This window comes from Dufourea novaeangliae, unplaced genomic scaffold, assembly GCF_001272555.1.
Source record: "Dufourea novaeangliae isolate 0120121106 unplaced genomic scaffold, ASM127255v1 scaffold172, whole genome shotgun sequence".
Taxonomy (NCBI): Eukaryota; Metazoa; Arthropoda; class Insecta; order Hymenoptera; family Halictidae; genus Dufourea; species Dufourea novaeangliae.
Window position 1 is genome coordinate 1,116,710 of NW_015374058.1, and position 20,468 is coordinate 1,137,177.

The window sequence follows — 20,468 nt, forward strand, 5'->3', positions numbered from 1 at the left end:
TACAGACAGACAAAATGTCTTATCGGCACATTTTGCAGACAGAATAGAACGTTACACGTCAAGAAGTACATTGCACATTTTTTGATTTGTTAATTCACGTACAGGATAATAAAACAACATTTTTGTCAGTTTATAAAAGAGGTTGATTTCTTTTATGTCTCTTCGATTCTTCTCCGGAAAATTGTTTATTTCATATGTTGCATTGTAATAGATACTTGTGATTTGAAGTCATTATATAAGTTGTATACGGCGATTCAAAATATAAAACTGAACGTATACTTGCTGTGAAAATTGTCTGAATTTTTTCCATATATACAAAACAGTATAAATATTTAAATATGTTTCGTCACCTCTTTCAATTGTTCGAAATAGTTTCTTTAGGTAAATACAGTCACTGCTATCACAATAAAGTTAAGAGGAGAACAGTGTCCATGACGACTAACATCTACACTACCGTAATAACATGTCCATAAAGTCTACAAATACTTGAAAACTGGGATTATACCGTTTACTTCTGTATTCTCAATCACAATGTATATTTAAATTCCTAGAAACTATTCGTACAAATCACTAATTGGAAGATATAGACCTGAACACTACAAAATATGTTTATTGTTCCTAACCATTACTATATAAACATTTTATTGAACATCTGTCTCATATTTTTCATCAGTGTGAAATATTTTATCGCGAGACTGAAAAGATGTTTATTCCACGTCGAATGAAAGGGTCTCGTATTGGTTGTCAATGAAACGTTTGATATTATTTGCCACCAATGGTTACTGAATATTAATATAATTTGTTGATATCGAAATTTTGTAATTGGAAAAATGGTAACGTGAATAGTTACTGTAAGAATGCTGAATGACATTACACATATCCCTGACATCACAAGGCTTCATTTTGTGCAAAAATAGTAATACTTGATTTTTCGAATCAGTGCACAATAGTCTATAAATTATATTTTATAAGTATGCATTTCCCAATTATACACGGTATAGGTACAACTCCTTTGATGATCATTTCATAAAACATTTGCGTTCCCTTACACACTATTCACAAATTTTTTTTTTGTTTTTTTTTTTCAAAGTTTGGCACTTCTCGCGATGGTTCACGCAAAAGTAATAGGAACTTTTCTTATCGAGACAGTAAAATAGATTCTATTATTAACTCGAGCCGTTAAATTCTAAGGAAAGCATTGAAAGGCCGTCAAGAATTTCAATTGACTCACGTTTCACCGCTAAAATAATGTTCTCATTTAATAGCGAAAATATCAAAAGATTCATTGCCAAGAACGAAAAATAGATCGTTCACTGGGCAAAACGGTGTTTGCCTTATTAAACGGATTCCTATTATTTTTGCCAACAACCTACTATGCACTCTGATACACACATTAGCTTACGGATATGACTTTTGTCTCTGCTGGACTCTAAGAAATTTAGTTTAGTTTGCACCAGTAACACGTGGACAAATAGCTTTGATAAACTTTATATTTCACCATTATCTATTATAAATTCTATCGTGTTATAGAGTTAAACAGAATTCTCTGTGTTACTGTTATTTTAAACAAATTTCTTATAATCGGCAAGTTCGTATATATTATATGTACGTAAATGTTCCCTATACTCTCTCTTACTAGTCAGAATTAATAGGTACTATGCGAATTAGATAAATATTTGTAGTAGGTACTAACTTATTTCACAGCTTCATCCTAATTTCTTTTATATATATATATATATATTATATACTAACATATTCACCTATCATATTTTAATATATTATAAATTGACTCTGTTTCTCTCATTCTCTCTACTCTTGCATTCGCGATAAGGTATTAAAATCATTGGTATAAGTATCATAAAAGGGAAGTGTGGATGACCCTGAGCGGTTCGGTCGACAATCCGCAAAGGTAACATTTGTTAAAAAATGAAAATCGATCGTCGTATCAAAAGTTTATGTGTGTGTGTGTGTGTGTGTGTGTGTGTGTCTATACAGAGCGGTTTACTTATCTCGAGCACTTGTATATTTCAATGTTTTTTAATGATATGAAAAATCGTACAAGAGAAAGATTTCATTATTCAAAGAAACGAATATTAGAATTTACTTTTAAAACAAAGTGTTAGTAACTGTAATATTTATCTCTTTGAAACAAATGATGTGTTTCATACGTACTTTTTCATAGCATTAAAACAACAAAGATATTTCAAGTGGACAGAATAAATGAAACGCTCTTATAAGTGAGTAACACAGTACTAAACACGTTGTATACTTGTTCATTATTAGTTTGTCGGATATACTTTCCTCAAGGAAGTCACCTTCCAAGGTATCTTCCTCGAGCATAACATCATAAGTAATTGTTATCTGTTCAACGTCTCTACGTTCTGATTCTGAGCGTTCTTGTGGACGCTGCTGTCTTCTTGCCCGCTCGGACTTGGAAGTCTGGTGGACTTAATGGACTTCAGTTTAGTCGTTCCGCCATATTTGAAGTTCACGTCGCTGCAAGTATCGAGAGGATGCATCGTGCCCGTTAAATTCGCCGTGTCATCGTCATTCGTGACTTCCAACTTGGTAGTCGGCACTTTCTTAACCGATCCCAATTCGTACGCAGATTTCGACGACTTCAACTTCATCCGGGCGTTCAACGGCAAGGAAATCGACTTTTCCATGTTCTCCAATTGGATCTTCAGGGTGTTGTCGTGTTGGATTACCTGTTCATTGGTTGGAGTCATCGTGTCAGTGATTTGAATGTCTATATTCACCGTTTTTGGATCGTTTTCGTCGTTCCGGGCCGGTTGCTCGATCGAGTATTCGTTTCTGAGTGTGGCCAATTGTGCTCGTTGCTTTTGTATATGATTGTGCGAGTTGGAGAAGAACGACGACATCCTTTCGAGCTTGGTAGCCAGATTCGGTTGGCTCAAGGTCGACTTCAATGGATAAGGCGCGTCCACCGTGTTATTGTTCTTCAAGAAGTTGTGGGACTCTCTGCCTGTAGAATTACTCTTAATCATTCCGAATTTATTATTGTCCTCGATTACTTTCAGAGGATAGGATCTTCCTGTTACGTTCCTCCGTTTCTCTGCAAGACTGAGCTGCGCGATTATCCGACGGATCTCGCCCGGGAATTCGATGTCCGGTCGGGTGTCGGATAATTGTTGAACGAAGGCCCCAAGTGTCGTGACTGTTACTTCTAGACTGCGGTTTTGAGACTCCAATTTCAGGAGAGTCGATTGTTGCACCGAACGGGCAGTTTCCAAACGATGCAAATTACTCATGGTCATCTGAAAAACGTAGATTTTCTGGGTAAACTAATTGTCTAACTGTAATTCTATAACTGTTCAAATAAAGTGCATTATAATTTACTTCGAGTTGCTCGTTGAGCTGCGTGACTTCTTGCGTCAATTGCTTGTTCAAAACTTTCAATTTCTCCATATTTTCGATTTGCGGCTTCACCGACATCATTTCTTCCTGCAACACTTGGTACTCGACTCTATACTCATTAAGTTGCTTCGTGATCTCTTGATCCGGATAAAACACGCGTTTCATTACACGATCCAGAATTTCTTTGTCCACAGCCGGTACCCGCGTCTACGATTACAAAATAATCAAGAACTACGGTGCTTGTGTGTGTGCATGCCAGTTTATCTGTTTTCCAAAATAATTGATCCTTACTTTCAGATACTCCATAATTTCTTCGAAACTGTCACACTGAAGTAACTGTTCTTGATGTTCCTCTAACAATGCCATTGACACCCGGAACAGTACTTCTGTGCTTTCGAGGAAGAGTAAATCTATGGAAATAGATGTAGAAAATGTACAATATTTCAGCCACTCACGGATGTGTGTATCTAAACGGCAAATGAAATTTACCAAAAACTCTGGTCACAAAGCCCAATGGAAATTGGCTAGCGAATAAAGTCAGCAACCACGGGGCCGCGTATAATGTGGGCGAGACCTCGTGCTTGTCGAAATGATTATAAATCGCCGGTAACCTATCGTGTAATAATCTGGACAATTGGTATAAGTACAGTTGTAACGCCGCCATGTCAGGAAGGTATAATTTCCGTAGACCTCTACGGAACATAAGATGGCGCAACAAGAAGAACGCTTGATCCTCGGACATCTAATTAAAGATAATATAAAGCTATCACGTAAACAGAAACAGTATTTTGATTTTAACATGATACATTTATCATGTACGGCACACATCCACTTACGTGCAGTAAAAGAACACCAGCAACGAAACTGAGTCCTTGACAGTAACCGACTTCATGGTCCAGAAGAGAGTAAGCTTTCAATAAGTTGAACAATGCCAACTGTCCAGGCCCCAAGGCTGAACTAAAATACGGATGATTTGGAAATGTTCGCCCCAGATCGATAAGAATAGCGTGTTGCTGAGACGTAAGTTGCTTCAAAAGTAGATCGTACGGTGTATTGTAGTTAGGAAAATCGCGCGTGTCTATTGGCGGTTGCTTCAAGCAAAACTGCTCGGCTAGAAATTGCCATACTTCTCCTCGTTTTCCTTTCGGTACACCTACGTTACAGAAATTGTTATTACAAACTTGAACAATCGTTACATTCTATTACACGCACGTTCTTGATTATTTACCTTGTTTTATAGCGTGTAAAAGCATTTGATTATCACACTTTGTGGAGACTCTAGACTCTTTACTAACAAGAAGATCCCACACTTCCACTAATTCACGGGCACAGCTGCTGAGTTCGTCGTATTCCAATTTAATTCTCTTGACGGTTGCCTCCTCTTGACGTACTAAAATAAGAAAAAAATTAAATATATTATGTACACACAGAGCAACTCACTCTTAATTTAAATAGTCTTCGAAAGTACCCCTGAGCCTCGCGTTCTCCTTTTCCATTCTAATTAATATCAACTGTTGGTTAATCGCTTTCTTCCAGAGATCTCTCAATTCCTGTTTCGTTCTACGCTTCGCAGGTGTCTGGGGTGTCTTCATGATGTTCATCATGTTTCCCGACTTATCGTTCTCCTTCTCCTGATCTTTATTCGGAGTCACGACACGATTCAATATTGCTTGCCTCCAAGAGCTGTTCGACTGTACCGAGTTGTTGCCGTCTGTTTCGGTTGGCGACATTTTTGGCGAATTCCCCACCTTCAGGAAACTACAAAGGGAAAAAATGAGAACAGAGGGTCGACGAGAGCCGAAGTCTTCGTTCGATCGAACGCTAGTTTGACGTCGTGTTTACATACATGTCCATCATAGAACTCTTTGGTCCAGTATTCACAGTCAGTTGCTGTTCAGGCGAGACTCTCAATGACCTCGGTCTACTGGAGTCCGGTGATATGTCCGCTATCGATGGCTGTCGCGATATATCTGGGCTTTGGCTACCACTTTTTATCACAGTGTTCAGGTGGCTCGTGTGACTTAAATGCGAGCCAAGACCAAGGTCGTCCCGCGAACCCTTCCTCTTCATAAGATTATCAAAACTATTTGTAAGTGATCGTTTCGCCTTCATGAATATTGTGCTTCCAACGCCCACGCTTAAGTACTGATTCAGAAACTCGCTCCTGCAACAACGCCGCCACGTTAAACAAGGTACAATTTTTTTCCAAATCGTACAACGTGAATCGTGTTGTATTTTCAAATTCGCCAGGAAACATTCCAGTGTTTCCGTTGGTTTTCTTTATTTATTCAGACTGCACGAAGATACGACAAAATACCATCATTCCGTGAAAAAACGAAACAATCGTTACCTATTCTCGGCCGTATCGTGAACATGCCTGGCTTGCTTCGTCTCGCAGTGAACGCGCAGCAGCCTCATTAAAAACTGATTTTGCTCGCGCAACGTTGCCCCGGTGCCGCCAGCGGACTCGGCGCTTTTGTACTTGTTCACTACCATCTCCTGTTCGTCCTCCGGCAGCAGTTCCATTCGCGAGAAAATTATGCTCTGAGTCCTCCTATCGTTCTGTCCTAGAACCACACGAACGAGACACACGCCAAGCTCATTACGAACCGTAATTTACTCGGAAATAAAAGTATGCACGGTCTGGCAAATTACCGTCGATTTCCTGGTACAGTTTGTTGTACCAATACATGGGGCAGTGTTCACACGAAAATACAGAGTACCTTTCCTTTCGCGGAACCTCGCATGTGCCAACGAATGCTTGCGAAATAGCTGCAACAAACATCATCGAACGTTCATTCAAACGCGTTTAAATATCACATTTGCAAAACTGTACGCATAACAGTGTACATAACTGCTTGGTAAAGTAAAATCTGTGCTCTTTTTTTTTTTCTGCCTCCGGCAAGTTACATGTGTTCACGTTTTATTAGAAGTTCTTACACATTCAATACCATACAGGGGAACAAGAAGTTTGGCCTACCAGAGACAAGGTCGTCCGCGACGGATTCCGACTGGCACTTGAACACATAGCCGATGAAGCAATCTATATTAATCTCTTTGCAAATGAAACCAAAGTGCTCCGGGTTCCTGACACCTTGCACGCAACTGGCCACGTCCCTCAGTTGCTTATGAAGGAGTACCTGTTTTCTGTCCGGACTGATCAATCTCAAATCGTAACGGCCTACCTGAAATTCAACGTCAGATCAGGACACTTAAATCGCCAATTAAAAAAACGTTTATACTTCGATTTCTTTAACCCTTTTAGGTACGGCGAAACTATATGCCATGCTGGATATCCCCAGTGGTGGGGATAACACTAAATGATACTTGTATTTTATTGTATTGATACTGATACTAAATGACCTCGTGAAACGAAGGTTTCGTGTTTCTTTTTAAAACAACTGCGACAATCGGAGCTTTACAGGTCCTTCCCGCGGCAAATTGAATCATTTCCCCACCTGGAAGAGCATCGTACGATTGTGCTCGTCGCTCCCTCTTGCCATCGAATCCCTTCTAGGATTCAAAACGCTGCCCGTGGACAACGCCCGATTTCGCATCACTTCCGGCACTTGCATGGAATTGTTGTTCGCGGTGTCCCGATTTTCCTCGTGTTCGTCTTTCTCCGCGAGGCTGGCGTTCTGCGGCTTCGGAAAGGCTTCCACGGAGCCGGTGAGCGTCGGGTGTACTCCCAGCGGATTAATCGGTGATATGATGCCGCTTCCCGAGACATTTTCTATACTTCCTGTCTCGCTGGCGCTGGATTCCTGCGGTCGAGACGTATGCACACGGTTAAATATATATTTCGAGTTGTTGTACCACTATGCTGACATTAATCCTTTAACCCTTTCGTTCCCACTGTTGCCACATGGATACGTATACCAAATGACGAAATTAAATATTGGTGTTATGTATTTCTTTTATATCTGTGAATATACAGTGTGTTCCGTTTAAAAGAGGCTACTTAAATATATTCTCTCTCTGTGATCATACGAGAAATATTTTTTTACGTAATTTATATGGTTTCAAAAGACGAATCAGATAGTGAAAAAAAATTATATAAATGAGTTTACAATTTTTAAAGTTCAAGGTCATTTCAAGGTCATACTGTTATGCATGGATAAATGCATAATAATGTTGGATATAACATACAACAGGAAAAACGATGTGCATCAGAGGACTTTAGAGAACGGGTAGGTTCTAGCCAGGTTCTAAGCATATTGGTTTACGGCAGCATTTCGTTGTGATACACGTGACGTGTAGTATAAAGTACTGTGAGGGAACCAAAGGTTAAACATACCGTGCTGTTTCTTCTGTTATTGGAAGACGTTAAAATTGATTGACGCTGATACTCGGCGAGAAGATTACTAGCCGAGGATCTCGTTTTCTCGAGACCGTGAACGCGAAACCGTACGAGCGCATCGTCGATAAAGGCCTCCGATACCTTCGGATGCGATACTTTAATTTTCCCGACGTAAAGAACCTGAAAATCAGAAAAAAGATTCACAGTTGGGCACAACATTATTCGAACAATTACATACTGGAAAAACAGCAGTATATCTAAGAGCGTCATCCTGGCCATTGAACAATTAGTGAAATTAAATAATTGTGAATTAAATATACCTAGTCAGAAATGAAGGCGATCTTTGGGACTTTTTTTTTTGGCAAAAATTGTTCGGCTGGACAGGGAATAAATAAGCAGAAGAAGAAATTACCTCGAAGAAATGGGAAGAACTAGGAGATATGTCAGCACCCAAGGACATCAGGCTGGCCGCGCTACTCTGCGACCGTTGGGGTACCTCTCTGCCCTCGAATCGGGAAGAGGCCGATTGTTCCTTCATGTCTCTCAGGAATTGCTGAGCCTGAGAACAAACAGAGACGGGGGGTGGCGATCATTGAACTGCGAACCAGACCCGCAAACTTGTCATTACGCAGCATTAACTCTCGGGGCGTTACGTGACACTGAATCGTTGCACCTGACGCGATCGGTGCAACTCCGTACAGCAGGGTGTCCCCGACTCGAACAGTAGGTACACCCAATTCTGTTTGTACAGAAACTGTTTTTACACGATTTTGATTTAACATAATCGACGCGAATTCGAAGAAACCATTTTTGACGAAAGATTTTGAATGAAGGGTCTTGAACTGGCCAATAAATTGCATAATCCTATTGTCAAAACATGATCCTAATGAGTAGACTGGAGTAGATGTTTATGCAAATATGCAATTTCAGATAGAAACGTGTAAAAATTAAAATAATGCAGAATTCTGAATTTCGTGTCAGAGACTTTATTACGTTAATAATAACATATAGATAGTGTTGAAGTATGTTAAAACCTTTATTTTGTTGAATTTTCGAACTTAAATAATGCTATAAATGCATAAATATCCGCAGTATACTAATGAAGAACGAACTGGGAAGTTCCAACGTAATCTGGAATCATTAAAATTATTTGAAAAAGGGTGTACGCAATAAAAAATATAAAAACTTCACCTTCGTATCCCATGAAATATTAATGTTAAAAATAAATTCGCCATAGGCCGTTAATTAGTGCCCTCGTACCTTTCAATTTTATCTAAACACTTTTCTTGTATTTCAAATAGTTTACGAAATAAAGGACTGTATACTGTTCGTGCGGACACCCTGTATAAGATTGCGTTCTTGATTTTTCTTATGATGAATCGTTTTGTAAAAAAAAAATTTGCACATCAATTTCAATGTTTACGGTAATTCTATCCACACATTCTCTTCTTTTGTCAATTTGTGAGAGATTTATGTAACACGTGTTGCTCTGCAACGAAAAGCGTAGGAGGGGACCCGCCATCTAGATATTGAACGGGGCCGATATTTTCGTGATGATAATACGCCCCAAAAATAGTCCAGGATGCAGCGGCGTCTTGACTAGTAACGGTACCATTAATATACAAAACCGATTTCGCAAGAAAACGTGCATGAAACGTGGCCGATGGCCGTGGACCAAAAATAAACTCATTTCGGGAGCACTCGTCGACTGCATGGTTCTCTCTATCGCCTATTTCCACCGGTATTGCACCTCCCTGATCCCTTCTGTCAATCGAATCGTTTTAAGTTCAATATCCCGTAAAGAGTTCTTTCCCGCGTTGTTCTTTCCGAGACTATCCCGACAAGTGTCGCCATCTGTCTCACGTATGTCATTCCGTGAACTTTGCACGATCGCAAATCCCTTTCTTTATGGCCGGGATTCATAGTCACTACTTATTCTTAAGCAAATGCTTAAGTCCCCAGTTATGAATATATACGTGTATACGTATGGACTACACATTTATAACTAGGGACTTAAGCATTTGCTTAAGAATAAGTCGTGACTATGAATCCCGCCTTAAGATAATGATATCTGCGAAAAACCGTAAGCTGAAATCAGCTACTTTCCTCTTTATATTCAACTCTGCCTAAGGTTCAGAGAAACTAGTTAAAGATCTGGTTACACTGATTTTCATGTGAACTATTTCGCGACAGTGGCTTACGACTTTTGTGTCGTCCAACGGTATTTGTCCCACCTACTACGCACGGTCTTCACGCGTGACGACTTCGGGGCGGACACGCATGGTACGCAACAAAACACCAGAAGAAACGAAAACAATACGAGACAGTTAAAGGAAGCTTCCAGCTGGGCGATCTTCGTTGAGTTTCGTGTCTAGAAGAAATACTGGGCAATCGATATTCGCGTAAACGTTCCTACAGCGATAACAATAAACAATTTTTTATGCTAACCATGCGTCGGGTCTCCGTAGCATGATGTCAGAAATGATCAATGAGACTCGAGGATAATCGTGTTAAACGTGGATTCACGCGATCGACCAGGGAAGTGCGATTTGTATCAATGCAAGAAAAAAAAAACGGTTATCTTGACGGATTATTATCTCCACGACCGTGAGGTCTTCAGCTGAAACACGGCGAATCTCGCCCAGCCGGTAGTTGCTGACACAGAAAGCAGATCGGCACAAAGCGGTGTGGGGCTTCCTTTATCCAATTACCAGACGAGCTTTCTTTTTATTATCCGGCCGAACCGTCTCCTTCCTTGAAAAATATGTATGTACGACTGACATTCGATACGTAAACTGAAATTACCGACGCGACACCGGACAGGCGGTATGTATTAGAAATGTAAGAATTCGGATATTTGAACTATTCCAATAATTCGAATACTTGAAATAATTTATTCGAATAGTACGGAGAAATTAAAAGAATATTTCGAATAGGTCGAATAATTCGAATATTCGAATGATTCGAGCATCAAATTCGAATGCTACTGCTATTCATAACAGCCCGAGTATGTATAGGTTCGCCTGTGTCCTCTTGAATGTAACTGACCCCACAAAAAAAAAATCGAAAAAAGAAACTCTTCGAGAATAGATCTGATCGTTTAAGATTATGCAACTCGTTGGAATTGCAAAGTGCACATTTACATGTAGCAATGAGGTTAACTTTTTCCCCCTCTGATATAACTCATGGATTCTAGTATGTATATCACGAAGCAATTTATGGAATTATTACTAACTTTAAAGACAATTTCTTCTCGTGTATACCGATGCACTACACAATTTCAAAAACAAAAAATACCACTTTATCCTACATATTACGTATTCGGTTAACTCGTGAGTGAATGTAAATTCTTTTAATATATCGAATTTCAAACAATCATATATTCCATAAGTTATACTATCAATGACAAATAATAAGTATCCTGCCCGATGAAAACTTACTGCAAATACGATTTCTTCGAACGTCGCCGTGCGTCATCTCGTCATTAAGTTGTTAACAATTTTTGTTCAACGGCGGACACGCTGATAGGTTATAAATCACGAACGCGTCGGACAAAAAAAAGGCACAAAGTGATCGATGACACCGAGTAATGATTCTCACCTCGATCCTCGATCTCCACGGGCATCGTACTTCTTCGGGGACTTTTAAATATTGATCGGAGGAATCGCGAGATCCCCGTAAAATCCTCGAGGGAGCCATTACGTATACTCGTTCGCGTGTGTCGCGCGTCCCTCTCTTTATCGATGCCTCGCGCAATTCACTCCTGATTGATCATCATCGGACACAATTCTCAAAGGTATACACAACACGCACGCACACACACACACATACACACGCGTGACGATCGTCAAACGGGGAACCGCGTCACGACGCGAGCAGATTGAATTCACGTGGGAAATTAAATTGAACGTCTTCGCGGCGTGCACGACCCCTCATGATTCGTTTCGTCGGGTTACAGTTAAGTGGAAACGGACGACGGCTGGGTGTTTCGCAAGCCGCCACACCGCTGCAGCACCGCGCACTCGGAAACCAAGGACGTTCGCGTGATCGACGATCGTGAGAAAAGCCGGGCGGAGAAATCGTTTCCGTCCGCTTTTCCGTCATGCCTCACGGCCAAGAATTAATTGGACCCTGGTGGGAGAAGGTGTGAACTCCCTCGGCGAGGACTTTGTTGAATGAAACTCCGAGACCGAACTAGATCGTGTTTAATCATCGAGACTGTGTATCGGTTTAGTGGTTTCTCGCGATTCTTAGCCCCCTTCTCCTCTTGTCGGTTAATTTGTGCAGCTGTATAGGTTATGTAGAAAATATGTAGGATTAAAGATCCCACAAACCAACGCGAAATATTCGCAGTGGCGCGTGGATATAATTTTTCACAAAAATATATAGGTATATACTGTGTGATACGACTTTTGTCCCACCTTGTATAATTAGCGGTAAAATCATCGCGTTAAAAATTATTTCGTACCGCCGTACATCGTTCGAAGGGCGAAGAACCTTTAAAAGGAATTACCCAGGTTAGATGGGACACGGCGATGTATTTATGGGTTATTAAGATTTCTTTGGCGTGCCGCCATTTTTTGTTAAACGTCTACACCGCGAATTATTTTTGAAGTGCATACACCGCGAATTATTAAACGGAGGTTCCGTGACTGGACTTTAAAAGGCACAATGGGGGCTCGAGTGGGGATAATTGTTTTATCCTCCGTGTTCTCGTTAATTACAATGTTTCATTGGCAAGCACCTCTTACCATATGTATAATTACGTAAATTCACCGCGAGGAAGGTAGCAACGTATTAATTATTAATGAACGAAGATTTAATGAAAATTGTGTCAGTTACACGTTCGCAGGCCTTCCTTCGATGGTAACAACTAATGCGAGCCCATTAATTTTCTTCCGCGAATGTTAATTGACGGTGAGTGGCATAAAAGATGAATAAACGTTCAACAGATCGGTAATACTTTACGGCACGTAGATATGTGTACGATGCACGTATGATTGATAATACTTTACACAACATGTATTATGCATTTGATGTGTACAATGTATGTCTATGTTGTAGATATAGTGTCCAGCAACTGTAACCGTTCGAGGGTGGGTCAATTTTGACCCATACTCCGCCCATCTCTGTACACGACTCATATGCAAATAATAACCGTAAAAATGCATAGTAAGAAGTATAGTTGTGTTTACATTGTATACCTTTTATAAATAAGCACTGTACGTTGTTGAATAAATATTCTAATCCATTACTTAATAATACAATTTTGACAAAAACAATTATTCAAAAATATAACGTAATGCGTTTAGATGAAAATCTGACAAAAAAATCTCCAATGAACAAATTTTTCACATGGCAGAAATAACCCAGCTCCAGCCACTCTCCAACGTTGGTTAACCTCTCTAACGACGGAAGACAAATTGACTCGTTTCCTTGTCACTGATCACTGCCCAGGTAGAAAGGGTTTTTGATTGAAAAATACCGGTTTAAATTGTACGTTTAACACAGAACATTTTTATCTAAATATCAATTGCATCGGAAATAACAGGAGGACATATTCATAGCTACGTATAGGCAAGAAAGGTTGTAATTGGTTTTGGTCATTTGTCATAACCAAGCTGGGAGACGTGTCCGATCGAGATCGGGGCCGACGAACAGGTTAAATGTCTCATAAAGTATGCACAGCAAATGACGTACCACCACGGAGAGAAAACGAACACTTCTTGACAATAATCGAGAGGGACTAAGAAACGACGCGTGCCGCCGATAGAGACTTCAACGTCCACAACTTCGAAGGAACCGAGTTCCATTTAAGTGGAACATAAGTATGTCGTCTGTATTTGTTCCACGTTTAAGGCGGTTTTGTATGAAAAAGAGAAAAAAAAAACGGGAACTCGATTGCCATGCGAGCCAGGTGTCGAGGTATAATTACACCCTAATTGCCCGAGCCGTCGGTGACATTCTGCGCTCAGTTTGATTTGATTTCACGCTGAAAAAGAAAACACCACGGATCGCGACGACCATCGAGCGTATAAGGTCTTTGATCCTGACTGACACCGTTTCCATTGAGATCACTCAGAAACGCGCCACGCGTGTGTCTCCACAAATGTGCCTCCACTAATTAACATAATTAATCGTCGGCGACGCGTACACCGTAAATAAACTCGTATGAATTTTATTGACTCCTAATGCGAAATTTATACAGAAAGTCGTGTGCATTCTTTCAGCATCGTTTATTTAAAAAAAAACCAAACAAAAAAAGAACTGCTATTTGTAATTCGGATCGTGGCGGTGCAAAGTGCGAATGTTCTAGATGAATTCGTCCGGGGGACGTACACAGCAGCCAACTCGTCTAATTATATGCAGACAGCTTGTCGCTCCTAATCCTTCCCCCGAATACCCGAGCTTTCACTCGTGTTATTTAAATACCACACGATCTCACGATTTCGTGTGCGCTGGTTACGTATTCGATAACGGGCGCTACGTTTCCAGTGTGTTTGCTTTGGCTAAGACTTCCGAAAAAATTGACTATCAAACGCATCGCGAAACCCCTTGAACAAACTGAGTTGTTTGTGTATATTATCGGTGAAAAATATGGGAAAATATTTTGGATTCAATGAAAGTGAAAATTGATAGTTCCAGTGTTAATATTCGCAAATGTATTTTAAATAGATGCAGGCTAAAAAAAGGTGTCTTAATCTGTCCCTCAAGAGGTTAATACGCAGAGGCAATAATTCAGACGTCCCGAAATTTTTGGCGGGTAGTGTATGGCGCGTCGAGGCTCGCGAAATAAGGGGAAAGAAGAAAGAACGCGATGAATCCCAGCAACGTGACTGAATTAGAATTAACATCAGAAACAAACAGAAACATGGCGCACGATCCACGATTCGCCAGGCGAAAAAAACCGTCATACGCGTTATTATCGACACTTTATTGCTAAAACACCGTAATCATGGTAACTTGATTACGCGTTAACGATTACCTGCTTCTTTTTTGCAGCGATCTTTGGGTATACTGGATCTGTTCCCGGTAACCGGTCGAGTACGTGCGCGCCGTTCTCGCTTCGACATACATATGTATGTACCAGAGTTGGGCAGAATTTTATTCGAATAATACACAGTGAAAAGCAGCAATATCTAAGGGTGTCGTTCTGAGCTTTAACCAGTTAATGAAATTAAATAACTGTTCGACAAATGTCGATTCATTCATAAAGCAGTATTATTTTATTATAAAAATTGAAATTTCCACGTTTAAACACTTAAAAATGACAAAATACTTTTTTGATCTTTTATTCAATATTCGAAACTTTTTATCTAGATAACGAGTTTGCTCATCTCTGGTACGTACCAACAGACACGTGTGAATTTTGCTATCGTTCGCCCGATAGGTCGGTATACACGCCGGGAATTCGACGAAACACCGTGAATCGTAAAAGCAGCGGTCACCATACGTGATCGAAATGTTACGACTCCGGCTACGAGACCTCTTCGAATCGCGACAATACATGCAACATATATTCGTGATGGAATTCGAATACGACGCGAAGAAAGACGATCTTCTTCGTCGTTCCCGCGTCACGTTAATCCCGAAACCGATTGGCTAAGTGAAAAATACAGTTGGATCTTTGTTTAGGCGAACTTTATTTCGAGCTGAAGTAAAATAAAGACCTGTCGCATTGTAGAATACGGAACAGGGATATGAAACTGGGGAACGTTAGAATATGAACCGCAAATGTTTGATGTGAAATATAAAATGGGAGCAATGTACCCCCACGAGCAAACTCGGCTTCCGCTAGGGGAAAAAGTGGCGTAGGGAGCATTCTAATGTTTATTTCAGTACTTGAAATAAATTTACCAAGTGGTAGGAGGCCCGTCTCCTACGTCACTTCTTCCCCTAGCGGAAGCCGAGTTTGCTCATCGGTGTACGTGGAATCGGAACTACCAAATCCGTTATGAGGGATTAGGATGTTAGGAAAAACGGGAGGGCGCTGTGGCTGTGGTGGTTAAAGCACTGGCTCTCTCTCGGCTATCGAAGGATCCGATGAATGCGGGTTCGACTCCGGGTCCCCCCCATCCTCTTTTCTTATGTGCTTAGGTATGCAAGTCATGAATATTACATGTGGGAGTATCAGTATGTGGAATGCAAAACGGAGAAAACTATTAAATAGGGAATGAGAGAAATGTGTATAAATGGTACTCTTGTAAAAAATACGCATTGCTGATTACATGGAATATAAATAATGGAATTTCTAGAGACGTAGAAATGTTGGAATAATGCGAAATTAGGCATTTCAAACGTAGAAAATGTGATTTGAAATTGTGTAGAAAATGAAGCATATGTATAGTAGTAAGAAGAGGACCGGATATAAGAAATCTTGAGAAGTGTAAATACAGAATTACAAAAACGTGAAATGTTGTAGTTGACGAAGAATGTGGAGCGAAAGAACATAATATGTACGAACGTGGAATGTGAAGGTGGATTCCCTCGGTAATATAGCCTTCGAGCAACTAACCACGACAAATAACGGATATTTTCCTGTTTATTACACAATCGCAGAATTTTCCACAAGCCGTGGATATCATTTAAAATGTGCGGATGAGATTCTCACGACGGGAGACGAAGAAAGTAGAAAACTGACTGCAAATAAATATCTGAATACAAATATGTCCATGTTTATCCTACGACAACGAAAGGTTCGACAATCGTGTATGTTGTTTTCTTCTAATGTTATCGTAAACGACTTTTTCAATCGTCCTTTCGATGCTATTGCTTAATAGTATATTCTTACGAGAACGTCGCGTGACGGACTTCACTGCGTATTATTTATAAACACGAGCTGAACTGGAAGTACTATTTATAAAAGAAAAAAAATGCGTCTAAAACGAGTTTAAGGTAATATACACTGCTTGTATTAGAAATACCGTGACCGACAGAGTTATATTAAATATACATCGAAAATCACACTCACCGACTCATTTTCCTTTCAGAATCAACATGCTAACGCTTAATTTATATCGACCACCTTTCACCTTATTTATATCGACGATAATTTTCCATCGACTCTACGTAGTTAAACGACCCATCGTAGAACCACTTTTCATACGAAACACGATTACTTGAAAAATGATACTGACGAACCAGCGTGAAGCCTGCTATTACATACTTTCTATTAGATCGGTCCAGAACATGCGTTCTTTTAATTCATATCATAAGGACTGTAGAATCACGAGGAACGACTGAAAACAATCCGCCATTACACTTCTCAAACATTCGTTGCCGTGGCAGATCCTGATCAGCCTCTGATTCTAGATTCTACTTTGAAAAACACAAAAACATACGAGATAAATAACACGAGCTAACAAAAAAACAACAATCATTTTTTATCACCTGAAGTATTGCATGCGGTCTTTACAATATTTTTTTTACTCGAAACGTGTTTCCAGTTCGATAACATCAGGCACGGTTTTCAGACGACATAAGTTTCAAAATCTTGAATTCGAATTAAAATATCGAGATTATACGTAATTACATTAAATATAAATTAACGTGTACGTGTACCCGTTAGAATAAAAACGAATATACAATATAACTATCTAAAAAGAAAAACAAATGTCCTACTAATTTGCTAACCTCAATTTACACTTCCATGTTATTTATAATCTACCAGAATTACAACATGTAATTCGACAGAGTACTAATCATCATTATTCACTAGGTGCATTTTTTTCCTCATCAGGCGTTAATTCACTTTCTGGGGCGAGTGTGCTCGTTTTGTTAAATCGCAAACATTTCAATCACCTGTACGAACGTCCGCTCGCGACACCGGCGACGCGGTACGGAGGAGAGCTCAATGATCACGACGATCTCGATTTAGACGCGCGCGCGTTTCGTATTTTACGTAACTTTCACCGCGTGCAAGGTAGAGGTGAGAATGCAACCAGTATTCTTAGACACTCGGAAACCGAGCGACGGCGGCGGCACGGTGTTCAAAGAGGCCTCGTGAACGTGAAACGTCCGTGGCAGAGCTCCGTTTTGTTTTTCACAAAATGTAATCGGAACACGACACGGTCAGTCAATGGTAGCTGGCAGCGTCAACCAAGGATTCCTCCGAGGATTCCTCGCGTCCGCTGTCCGTAAATTTAGCAGTCTGTTACACCCGGTTCTACGGAATTATGCCCCCTACAGGCGACGGAAGGGAAAAGACGAACGGGAAAAACCACCTTCGGGAGGGGGACTAGCGAAGTTCGTTCGGTGATCGAGCGCGAAATGTAAATAATCCCCAGACAGGGTGGATGCACCAGTAAACAAACACGTACACCCACGAGCAAACTCGGCTTCCACTAGGGGAAAAAGTGGCGTAACAGAAAGGCCTCCTACCACTTGGTAAATTTATTTCAAGGAGTGAAATAAATGTTAAATCGAATATTAACTTGGCATAAATTTTAATAATTCCAAATACCACGTGGTAGTAGAACTTCCTTTCTTCTCAATTTAATGAATTGCATTTTTCCAATTTTTTAAATTGAAACCTCGGTAACGTTATAAAAACAGCATAGTTATTAAAAAATCTACTTTTCTTGGTCCAAATATTGTTCTAATATTAGTATCGTTTAAAATTGGGTTTTAATAGTTACAAAATTTCTTAAGTGTTCATTGGTGCCGTTTACCCTAACGATAAATATAATGCGATCCGAATGTTTCCAAATGACAACGAGACTGAGTTCCAGTGACGAAATATCGTAAAGTAAATGATCGGTACATCGCAGTTCGATATCAACAATGACGGATTGTCCGCGTGGCGAAACAATTCGTTTAACTTTCCGATCGCGATAACGTAATCCTTGCTTCCGAAATAAAAATTCGATGCACCTTTGTTACGGTTCTATTTCTATGCACACTGTTAGACAGCTCGTTTGGATCATTTATTTGGATAAATGAACATTTTCCTCGTAAACATTTCTGTTTGGTTAAAAATATGACATACTAAAGGAGAAAGAATGAACTATTTAAAAGAATGAACTTCAGCTAAAAGTTCTGAAGAGTAATATACAGAAATTAGAAAAAATGTATTATAACAATATTTTAAGTATTATTTATTCGGACATACTTCTTTATAAATTCGTTTACACCCGTTGTGAATCAGTGTGTACGCCAAGCGATTGCTAACTCGTCACGAAATAATGCCAACGTTCTTCTCGATCTACTTACTGCAGGCTTTTTGCCAATGGCGCTCGCATCGCTGTAGGACGTAACCTTCACGTAAGGACTGGAAGCGGATATCGGCACGGTGATCATTTTTCCGTCCTTTGACTTTCCCCTTCACTCCCATCGGCGGTAGAAAAATCGAATGCGACGACCTCGACGATTTTCGCGGGGTTTCTGCCCGGCTGATGGAAATCTGACAGATTTTTACTTCCTATGGCGGGAGTTTTCTAGGAAGATGAACTTCCAAGATTACGAGAAAATCATTTTTAATGTCAAGTCTTTTATAAGTTTCTCACGTTTCACGTTCCACCGTCACTATTTATGTGGATGTATTACTCAATCATTGCGATCTCTAGATCGAAGTTTCAGGCGTTTATTACCCTCAGAAAAAAGTATCAATACAGGTTGTAAGGAAAATAAGCAGTGAAATATCTAATTCCTTGCAGGTATGTAGTTTTTCCACGAACCAGTGTCGAGGTTTCTTCCTGCGCTTGGTATTAACAAAATATTTAACCATAACATCCAAGTGAAATAAGATTAATATTATACTTTTCGTTATGCTCTACCTTATATACGCACATACAGTGATTAGAAAACGTATTTGCAAATGATTTTGTAAAAGATCCACACGTGTGTTTGCGCGCGCGTTTGCAAAACACTTCTCTGTTATCCACCGGAAATAAATGTTGCTTCTGTCAATTCGCCATTGTTTACTTTTCAGCTAAAGGTGGTTCATAGAGACGATCGAATAACTCTCACAACTGTGTACTAACGGACGAAATCGGTTCCCGAGTTTCTCCGTAGAGTCACGACATCTCGACAGCGAGTCAGAAATAATTTATTTTCGAGCGAACTTGGGACTACCTTCAAGGCTGTCCACAATAGTTGACCTTATTCTCCTTTACGGCAGGATCGAATCTTCTCGGAAGAATTTAACGAAGAAACGACGCGAGGATCGATTGTTTGCACGTTTTTCTGTGTATATAGTGGGGCGATGATCCAGTATTATATCCTATCCTGTTATGATCATTCCGTTCGTCAAACATCCGCGATCGAACGGTTTGCACTTCGATGCTTTTTACTGACGATCGTCGTCTAGTTCAAAGGACTTTCACGTAGCAGCCAGTGGCGCGCGAATTTCATATCACCCACAAAAATGATTTCGCTTCGATTCCATGGTGATTCTCGATCAACGCACAATTTCAATTCTTTCACCGATCAAATTTTCTCTTTCAATGTCACTTGTCATCACTTGTTCACGCGAGTCACGATTTTGATGTCTCTTATTTTCCGTCCCGTTTGAAACGAAACGAGTGTCAGAAGAACGTTTGTGTAAAGTTTGTACGCAGTTGCTTGAAAATGGTTTTTAAAGGCACAACGGTGGGGGGAAGGGGGGAGGACCACGCGACAACACCTTTACCGACCGACGAGCAAACATCGACTGACGAGCGTGGTGCGCCTCGACGGTTGAGGAGACGAATGGACCTCTCACGATTGGCTGTCGCGTGCTTCCAGGTAACGCTAGTCCGGCCGGATTATTCGCATAGAAGTTGCAGTGGAAGGGCGATCCAAGTGTTATCGA

General features: G+C 40.2%; 1 protein-coding gene across 1 annotated transcript; it reads right to left on the minus strand.

The window, feature by feature from the left end:
- Window positions 1–1,803: 1,803 nt before the first annotated feature.
- On the minus strand, window positions 1,804–19,064 carry LOC107190042 (TBC1 domain family member 1). Its single transcript, XM_015578763.1, has 15 exons — window positions 18,890–19,064; window positions 8,091–8,237; window positions 7,676–7,858; window positions 6,837–7,142; window positions 6,359–6,563; window positions 6,034–6,150; window positions 5,729–5,945; window positions 5,225–5,542; window positions 4,847–5,136; window positions 4,607–4,768; window positions 4,215–4,531; window positions 3,868–4,120; window positions 3,670–3,788; window positions 3,361–3,585; window positions 1,804–3,278 (listed from the first exon to the last, which is right to left on the minus strand). Exons 1-15 carry the CDS (start codon window positions 18,974–18,976, stop codon window positions 2,358–2,360), a joined length of 3,867 nt encoding a protein of 1,288 aa, XP_015434249.1. The 5' UTR covers window positions 18,977–19,064; the 3' UTR covers window positions 1,804–2,357.
- Between the last annotated feature and the right edge of the window lie 1,404 nt (window positions 19,065–20,468).

Excerpts from the sequence above, each read along its gene's own strand:
- LOC107190042 (XM_015578763.1), bottom strand. The coding sequence starts at position 18,976 with ATGATCACCGTGCCGATATCCGCTTCCAGTCCTTACGTGAAGGTTACG. Across the intron at positions 4,769-4,846 it reads GGAGAACGCGAGGCTCAGGG|TACGTCAAGAGGAGGCAACC; the intron begins GTACTTTCGAAG and ends TTCTTATTTTAG. Across the intron at positions 4,532-4,606 it reads TTTACACGCTATAAAACAAG|GTGTACCGAAAGGAAAACGA; the intron begins GTAAATAATCAA and ends TCTGTAACGTAG.